The sequence below is a fragment of the Condylura cristata genome, unplaced genomic scaffold (assembly GCF_000260355.1).
Source record: "Condylura cristata isolate star-nosed mole 26May11 unplaced genomic scaffold, ConCri1.0 scaffold00018, whole genome shotgun sequence".
NCBI classification, from domain to species: domain Eukaryota; kingdom Metazoa; phylum Chordata; class Mammalia; order Eulipotyphla; family Talpidae; genus Condylura; species Condylura cristata.
The window spans coordinates 31,920,580-31,930,277 of record NW_004567119.1 but is presented as its reverse complement, the minus strand read 5'-3'; the positions used below and the strand labels follow the sequence as shown (position 1 = coordinate 31,930,277).

General features: G+C 39.5%; 1 protein-coding gene across 1 annotated transcript in view; it reads right to left on the bottom strand.

Annotated features, from left to right (window-relative positions):
• Positions 1–9,241, bottom strand: part of RGS13 (regulator of G-protein signaling 13) — an 18,824-nt gene extending 9,583 nt beyond the window's left edge. The window contains exons 1-2 of the mRNA XM_004685248.1: positions 9,177–9,241; positions 5,600–5,661 (exon numbers count right to left, since the gene is read on the bottom strand). Coding sequence (XP_004685305.1) covers positions 5,600–5,661; positions 9,177–9,241 — 127 coding nt within the window. The remainder of the gene's footprint in view (positions 1–5,599; positions 5,662–9,176) is intronic.
• Between the last annotated feature and the right edge of the window lie 457 nt (positions 9,242–9,698).

The window sequence follows — 9,698 nt, the reverse complement described above, 5'->3', positions numbered from 1 at the left end:
TAGGCCATAGGTGCAGGGGATGTAAGGGCCAGAAAGCTTTGTCTTCTCAAGTGAATTCTAGTCCCAGTTGGCTTTTTTTTTTTTTTTTTTTTGTAAATGCCATGTGACTGGTCTCTACTTGTTTTCTTCAAAAAAGAGCCAGAGGGACTTTTGTGGGGGGATAGTTTAATTATTAAAATAATTTTTATTGATGTAGCATTGCATTATGACATATATATATAGTTCAGGTATGCATTATTTTAAATAAACATGTACATGTACTACATTAAGTTTGTGACTAAAAGTCTGATTCTGTCCTTTACCTTATAATTGATTCCTTTTACCCAAGTTACTCACACCCACAATAGATACAAAGAGAAGTAGAATAAATGAATCAATTTAGTAAAACAACAATAGACTAGAGGCCAAATTAGTGGTTACCAGAAGGGTAGAGGAAACTTTCAAAAACATGCTGACTCTGATTACTGTGCAGTTTAAGGGAGTTTATACTACCTAAAGCTCTGTAGCCCTATCTTGCTGAATTTCTTTTGGTTATTCGAAGACACTAACTTTACTTATGTCTCAGGGTCTCTTGAACATATTTGTTCTCGTCGTGGGTCACTCTGCCCAGACCCCATCATCTGCTTCTCGTCTTTTAGCTCTAGCTCACATTATACCACTTCTGACAGTCTGTTCTGTACCCTCCAAGAGGGTATAGCCTTCTAATACCTGCCTTTCTTTGTCATATTGATGGGTTTCGATTACTTTATAGCCACTTTCTGAAATTAAATTTGCTTGCCTGTTTGTCCATCGCCTCCCTCTAGAGGGAGCACGTGAGCTGAGCGCTGTGACCTTGAATGCGCTTCACCTGTTGGTTCACTTGGGAGGTCTCCAGATTCTTGGAAGGACAGAATGGATTATCGAGGTCATCAGAAGCAATCTTATTACACTTAATTTCGATTAAACATACTTTACTCAAATACTAGCAGGTATTGTCTCATCTTGTTTTGAGATTTGATCAATAAACATGTAGGAACCTTTCTGCATTTTTTTTTTCTGGCAATGTTTTCTAAAACTTAACAGAATCAATAATAAAACTTTGGTTAATGAAAATCTTGATTTTGTCTTTTTCAGTATTGACATTTCCAGATTGAGATCCTTAGTCTTAGTTGATTGTTGTCCCCTTTTCATTTCAGATGGAAGTTTTTGTATCATTTCTCCTTCTGCTAGATTTAACCATCAGGCATATAAGATTTAAAAAAAAACTTTTTATCTTAGTGAAGATTACTATTTTGATGACACTTTGGAGGTGCAGTCATATTTTTTAGATGAACAATCTTAGGGAAAATCTTCAGTAATTCTCAGGTATTTTTATGGAAGGGTGATTAACAACTCAGACAAAATTTCTCTGATCTACTTTAAAACTTATTGCTACATCTGTCTCTGTTTGGGTATAACTGAATTCTTTCTTAAGAAACTTGGATATTTGAAAAGTTGGAGGAATTTCCATCATCTATAGAGTTGGAAATTCTGCAGGATTCTTTCTGTTTAATACATTAATTTTTTGAGATCAGATTCACAGCAGTTCCTGAGGAACCCTACTCATGACCAGTTTCTGGTCTTTAAAATACTGCCAACAGGTCTCCTTATTACTTTACAACAATCTAACTCATGTAAGGAAGTCCCAGCTCAAAACTCACCTCTGGTGAGGATCAGTGCCAGGAAACAGCCACCCCCTCCCCTCTGTTCTCATTCCTGGGCACAGACAGAGGGCATGTTAGCTGCTCTGCCCGCCTTGGAGTTCACCGGCACATAGCTCTTATCTCTGCTGAATTACAAAGGTCTCTGGAAACATTTGTGCATCTTTCGGACACACTTCCTTTCATTCCCCACTTGATAGATTTTACCGAATGTGTACAGTAAGAACTCAATGAACACATTGCTTTTCAACGCTCACACTTCATAATTGTAAGTACATCTGAGAGCAGTTTTTTGTTCTCCATGGCTCTTTGGGCAGTCTTGACAGCTCTCTACTTTCAGGCTTGACATCTGTACTGCATGGCAAGCCGCACTTTTATGCTGTCTTCTCACTGTTCTTCAGGCCACTCTAACAGACCTGCAAGTAGTTTAATGTTCAAGAATGTGTGTGTGTGTGTTTCTACATGTAGAGCTTGCTTCTGCTTGTTTTATGTACTAATAGTTAGCCTTTGAAGGAAAAGTGGCGTCACCAAAACATTGTTGACTCTGGAAGCAAAAACAACATAAAGTAATTCCACTCAGCTCCGTAGGCAGATGTTGGTGAAAATTTTTGTGAAAATTGTTATTTTTAATTATATATTTGTCTTAGCTTTGGAATTCTGTTTGGGTGTTACTGGAAGTTGCTTCAGTCACCATTTTGAACTTTACCCCCTTGTGCCTTCAATGGCAAGCTTCCCTGTTCTCTTCTAGATGTTCAACTTTTGAAAAATCTCCCTTTTTCTCTGTGTTATTTTTATGTGCAGGATGAGTACATATGATTATTTTTTGAAAGCATATTGCCTGGCTCTTAAGAAATGCATAACTTTTATTGAATATGCATTGATCAAAGGCACCTACCATTAAAAAATAATTACTTGCACTTGCAATGTATCACTCTACCATCTAGAGCGCATGTAGGTTAGATGTTCTTAATTTCTAACTGATGTCTTACATTTGTCATGGAAATGTTTTTCAACTGCTGATTTTCTTAGATCTCCTTTTCCACAATAAAGTCGAATTTAAATATATTGTGATGACTATGATGTAATGTCTCCCCAGCAAATGTCTCCCAAACCAATTCCATTTACTTATTGACACTGAGTCTGAAACAGTTCCTTTCCATGTGGGTTTCCGACCTGCATATTCTCAGAAATGGCCTTTTCATCCAGGAAGAGAAAGGGATCTGTCATCTCAACAAGAAGATGCATTTCCCTAGTATCCTTGGTTAATCATACAAGCACACACTCTCCGGCACGTTTAGCTTTCGTTTTCGGTTTTGACTTTCTGATTGGAAAGCACATCGAGTGCTTTATTTTATTCCCCTGTTATTTTGAAAGTGTTTACTTTTTTTTATGATTTATTTATTCATACAGAACTGGGGTACAGGCCAGAGATGCAGAGGGTGAGAGGATTCACCATAGACAGAGTGGGGAGCAGAACAGGCAGAATGACTAAGTACACTGCTGAGGGGAGCAGCGGGCGGGTCAGGAGAGGTCTGCCACGCCATGTGGTCTCCTCCGGAACAGGCGGGATGGAACACATGCTGAAGTGGCTTTAGTTTCTTGGTGCTGTACTTTAACCCGCTGTGCCACCAGGGAGGGCCGAGAGTGTTTAATTTTTAAATGAATTCCCTGTAATTCAATTCCTGATCAGATTCTTACACTGTTTTTGCTGGTTTTTATAAAGAGTAGTAAACCATCTTTTTGTTGTCATCTTTTCTGTAAACTTTACACATTTTCATGAGACGAGATCTCTAAATTGTTATTGCTAGTGAGGCTCCAACTTGGCATTATTATAAAGTAATTAATTTATTCCTTTGGCTTATGTCATAGAAGTCTCTTATATAATGAGGGGTGTTTGATCTTTTCTTACTAGTATTTGTCTTGTGTTTCTTCGTTGAACACTGGTTGCATGCCTGCTAGGTACAAAACATGATTATAGCCTCATGGAGAGGAAATGCTCTCTGCTTGTAGGGACTTCACAATTCTGTGAGAAAGCTACTGGAAAAAAGCCCAGTACCCTGGAAGCTCTATTATAAAGCAGAATACAGACAAAGTAGAAGAGAAAAGAAAAGAAATTTCCAAAGGGTATCCTGGGTAAAGGGGAAAGATGACTTTTACTTTAAAAGATGGACCTAGTACAGGGAGGAGATGGAGAGGACTTTGCCAGAAAGCTTGGAGCAGGGGAGTCACGACACAGATGACTGGAGTCACTGGGTGGAAGAGCCTGTAATGTGGAGGGGAAGAGCTGGATACAAATTTTAGAGTTTTGGGTTAGGGTTAAGGGATCCCTGAATCTCAAGTTAGTGTTTATGAATTTTTGGTAGGTAGCAGAGTAAACGATGTGACATTCAGGGACTGTGCTCTCTTAGTAATACAGGTACCAGTTACTGTGTGGTAATGCATGTCAGGTATTGACCTAGGCGTCGTATATTTAACCTGCACAATCATGTTGAAAGGTGATGCAATTCCTAGTTCACAGATGAAGAATATGCAAACACCAAGAGGGAGATGAACCCCCAAAGTTGCAAAATGTGTATTTGGAGGGGTGGGACAGCCACCCACATCACTCACAGATCAGTCAATGTAACAAAAGTACTTTTGTCTCTTCCTCCCATTCCAATGTCCTCAAATTGACCAAAAAATTTTTTTTCTAGCCATGCACAAACTCTAAACACAAACTGGATCACAAAGTCTGAGGGAAAGTAGAAGGCAGTCATGAAACTGCGGCCTGGAATCAAAGAGCTGATGCAAAAGCGGCCGCTACTGGTAGTGATCAAAGCCTGGGTGTGGAGATCTGGGGAGGGCCACAGAGTTGTCCACCCAACACGGATTAAAGTATCTTAGTAGCCAGAGATATACACCATGCCGCTACCTTCCAAGACAGGCAGGCAGCTGTCTCCACACCAAGAGGGGACCTGAAACGGGTGGGGGCTTCAGTAAAGGTGCACGGGCACCCCCAAGGATCAGGGACAGAAGGTAGGGGTATGGTAGGCAACTTCCAGGAGGACCGAGTACTCAAGTGTAGCATAACCACCTGCACACCCCACTCATTAAAACTCAAGCAGCACAACTAGCTTCTCTGTGACAGTAGTGTGTGTAAGTAGGTAGTTGTTTACAGGCACTCTCAAGTAAACAGAGGTCTATGGGCAAAGATTAACACCGAATGCATCAAATTCCATTAACAAATGCACCAGAGTCAGCCAACAGCAGAATTTCCTTCTAGTACCCACCCCAGTATTTCTCCCTGTGTTGTCTGCTGGTACTGATGATTTCCACAGCCTTCTTATTCCTAACACCATTGACTGCGCACACAAGTGATACTCTCCTCTCTGTTTCTTGCACTGAGCTACAACTTTCTCTCCTGTCCACTGTTCCTACCTTGTATGTCACCTGAATGATGACACTCAAGTACGTCGATGTACAGACTGACTCGTAGTTCCACTTCACCCAGGCACTGATCAAGTCTGAAGCAAAGTCGGAGGGGGAGTTTTAGAACATCAAGACTCAGTTTATTCTTGTTTTTGAAGGCACAAAGAACAGCACATGGTTCAGCTTTTTAAAAATGGTTAACTTAGAAGCCTTTGGTAAGCTAGTTTATTTCAGAACGTGTTACTATGTAAGCATATTTTCCCAGGGATTTTACACATATCTGCTTGTGAAGAATAAATATTCACAGTGACTAATCTTGCTTTAATTAACACCAAAGAAAATAATGATGGTTGACACGACAAACTATTTTCAGGTTTTCTTTTTTCAGTGTGGCAGCTGCCGTTTAGAAGGCTGTGGAAAGGGCGGACACCTCACTATCCAGGCCCTCCTTCCCTTCCCCAAAATGAAATTGGCTAGTTTTTAAGGAATGACAGTAATGGTTTCATACTCACATTTTGTAGCCATCAACTTTTCAAAGGACTGGGCCCACTGTAAAACTTCCTCCAATGTAAGACTTTGAAAAGAAACAAAAGTTGCTCTTAGCCCCAAAATAGCCTCAAAGTTTTGCTGAATTAAAATAGAAATAGACTGTCATGAAAAGAGCACCCAAATATACTCCATTTTTCAGGAGGGGAGTTTGTCTTCCTGTAATTGTTTTAAATTTATTTTCATATTCTAAATTATTAAAATTGTAAAAGTTATAAAAGTAGTATAAACTTGATACTATGAATAAAATGGGGTTTGAAAAGATAAAGAGCCATAGTCCAAATGACCACTGTTGACATTTTGGATATTTCTTTTTGGTCTCTGTGTTTGTGTGTGTGTGTGTGTGTGTGTGCTTTTTGCGATGTCCATCACAATTCTCTTAATAACTACTTATAGTGCTTTTTTTGGAGGGGGGATGTATTAAATTTCTCATTTTTTTTGTGCTGCAGATAAAAAACACAGTTATGGTCTTATTAGCATCATTAACAGTTTCACAAATATGTTCAAACAATAGCTTCTAAAGGTTAGGTGCAGGTCATGCTGGAACATACTGAAGAGACATTTTAATTTTTATTTATGTACTTTTTTTTTATAGTGTCAGATGTGTTTTAATTTGTAATTCTCAATGTGTAAGCATTGACAGTGTACTAACCAGCTGCTGTTTCATAGGGTACACAATTATTTTTAATGAGTATTTTGATTATTTCTCATTTTTCATCATTAAAACCAAAGTAGCCCACAGTGTTCAAGGGTTGCTGTGGCTCGTTCTTGAGGGGATTAGCACAAACTGAAACAAAATGAGTCAAAAGCTGCACATTTCTAAGCTCCTTGGCATGGAAGTTCCCCTGTTCCTGAAGGGTAGTACTGGGTGTGCTGGTTCCCTGCTCTGTGTTTGCACAGTTCTATCAGAATCTTAGAATCCAGCCTCCAAAACCTACTTACTTGCCCTTATATAATAAACTTAGTAGCCCTATTATGTATTCTGTATAGCTATTTTGTCAGTTCATTATTTGCTGTAGTGGTTTTACATGCTGGGGAGTTTAATTTTCATTACTGGGAATAAAATATCAAGCAACCTATTTTTTTTCAAAGATTTATTTATTTGTGCATACAGAACTGGGGTACAGGCCAGAGGCTCAGGGGTGGCGAGAGGCTTCATCAGAGACAGAGTGGGGAGCAGAACAGGCAGACCGTCGAAGTACACTGCTAAGGGGAGCAGCAGGCGGGCCAGGAGAGGTCTGTTGTGCCATGTGGGTCACCTCCTGGGTGGGATCAAACTCATGCTGAAGTGGGTTTAGCTTCTTAGTGCCGTGCTTTAAACTGCTGCGCCACCAGGGAGGGCCCTCAGGCTTCCAAAGATACTGACTTAGAATTTTGATTTCTGCTCATTCGGTGGCTCTGTGAGGTGAATTGGCAAGTGACTGTATTTAACATATACATCATTTTATGTTGTCTCCTTTAAAAATACCCAGTGTGTTCATTGCCGCTCAGTTTATAGTACATTTTTAACTTTGTTGTTTGTTATAACTGTGTGTAATCAGAGACGGCTATAGATATAAGCAAGCACAGCCCAGTTTGTGCAATAATTAGTGTTGAAAGAACAGCCATCAGTATTAGCAGGTACTTAATACAATGAAGGTAGATTAAAGAGGTTAGAAAATAAACTGGAACACAGAAAAGAGCCAGCACTCTAAAAAGGTCAAATATCTTCTGTTTTCTACAATTTTAGATGGGTCCTGCCAGTTTTAGATGGACTGTTTGCACCAATACTGAGGCTTAATAGTGTACTGCTGTTAAGATGGCTTTCAAAAAACATTTCCATGAAATGGTATCTGACTCACGTACTTTCCTCTTAGTAGAATTTTAAAAACCATAACCTAAAATAACCTTTCTCAGGCCCTCCTGGTGGCACAACGGGTTAGGACGCAGCACTGCAAGCTAGCCGCAGCTGCTTCAGTGCAAGTTCGATCCCCGGCCCCGGAGATGAACCACCTGGCACAACACACCTCTTCTGTCTCAGCAGTGTACTTTGTCAATCTGCCTGTTCTGCTCCCCACTCTGTCTCTGGTGAATCCTCTCACTGCTCCTGTACCTCTGGCTTGTACCCAGTTCTATACACACCAATAAATAAATTAAAACAAAACAAAACAAAACCTTTTCAATCAGGTGAAATTGGAAGTGCTAGGCTAGTGGATGGCATCTCATCTGTTCTGTCCATTTTGCTCCTACAGGAGAGAATAACATCTATAGTACAGGTGAAGTATCATCGTCGTCTTGGGACAGCTTACATTTTGTTTTTAGTGGCAACTGAGAATTCAATTGCCGTGAAGATTTATGAGACTTATGGAGCTAGATCAGGATTGGAACAATTATATTTATAGGGAAAGTTGTGAAATATAATTTTTTTAAAACTTTTGCTGTCACTTTCTCTGAGTGGGTCACAGGCTCAAGTTGTTGCAGGGTTCTTATCAGATTATTCTAAACACTTTTGTCTCCTCAACCGCCAGATAGTTTTCTCAGTGGAAGTTGCTCCCTCCATGTCCCTTCCTTTCATTCCTGGTAGACAGTGGATACACATGGAAGTGGGACATCTAAGACATCACAATGGAGGAAAAAGAGTAAGGCAGTGTTTGGACCTGACAATCCTAACTCTAGTGCTGTGCTTAATAACCCCTGCTATTAAAATCCCCGAGCCCAGTTTTATTATCTGTAAAATGGGGGTAATAGTGTCTCTTTGCAAAGTTATCATGACATGAAATCAGGTCATGAATGGAAAGCACTTATGAATGGCTGGTCTTTTAAAACACTGAACTTTGGCTCTTACTGTCTCCTCTATTCATCATGACAACCCCCCACTACCGGGTCCCCCTCCCCATATATTTTGACATTGTGGTATAGAAGAGCAGGGCCATGAATACCAGGAGCTCAGACCGGAGCATGGCCAACACTGAGGGCTCACTATGGGCAGTGTGAGGCTCTTCGGTTACAAACAGTGATCTCTGATGAGGGAATTCTTGGAGCTGCATAAATCCAATCATATGGTTTGTTATCCTTTTCAGGAATTACATTTTCTATTTCAGTACAGTTGCTGTTCCCATCCAAATGGCTTCATTTTAGTTATGGCCAAATATAGAAGTGATTAGGAGCTTGGTAAGCATTTGTTACCTCGGCAGTGTCCTGTTTTCCAATTAAGATGAAGGTTTGTGGCGCTTTGTAGATAGAGGGTTTGAAGCCATGAGCATATTGTGGATAAAAGAGTCTCACTTTAGTATAGACAATATAAAACTTTTAAAAGGCTAAGAACATTTATTTGTAGTCATAGACTCTAAAGACATTTCACCTCAATGAAGTCTTAAGTATAAACCACAAATAGGGGAAACAGAACCTAGTGTAGCACATGACTACTCCTTCAGTGAAATTATTCATCTGATAATGCAAATTTTGCTTCTGAACAAATATACTAAGATCGTAATGGAATAAATATACCTATGTATCATGTGGTAAATATGCTGTATAATGGCATAGAATTTGAATGCTACTTACTCAGAAGGGGGCCTCTTAGATGCATTTCTGCATAGCTTACAAATCCAACAATTCTTCCTGCTCATTTTTTCTAAAGACAGACAGCATATTAGTATAATTTAGTCTTTTAGGATAAGTACATGTTGAAGTGGATTTCTAAGGAACATGAAAATGTATAAATCATGATAAAAATGAAGATAGGTTCTTACAGTTAATGGCATCAATCACTAGTGGGAGTAAGAGGGGAATATAATGACTCATCTCTTGAATATTTTATGAGACTATAGGTGTTCAGAGTGTGACTTTAGTTCTTTCTAGCACACCTATTCCTTAAGTAATATCATTTAAGAAAGTGTAGCTCTCTGAAAAATATCTTTCCATTTAGGGCTGCGGATTCTCCACCTCCCAAGTTTTCCTTTTTGGGTAATTCCTCATTATAGGAAGCTCTCTCAATATATCGAATAAAAATCTGCCGCATTGTTATAGTGTGAGTAGTCAAATAAACAATGAGGCTGCCTCAGGGAAGTTCTGAGAACGGTGTTG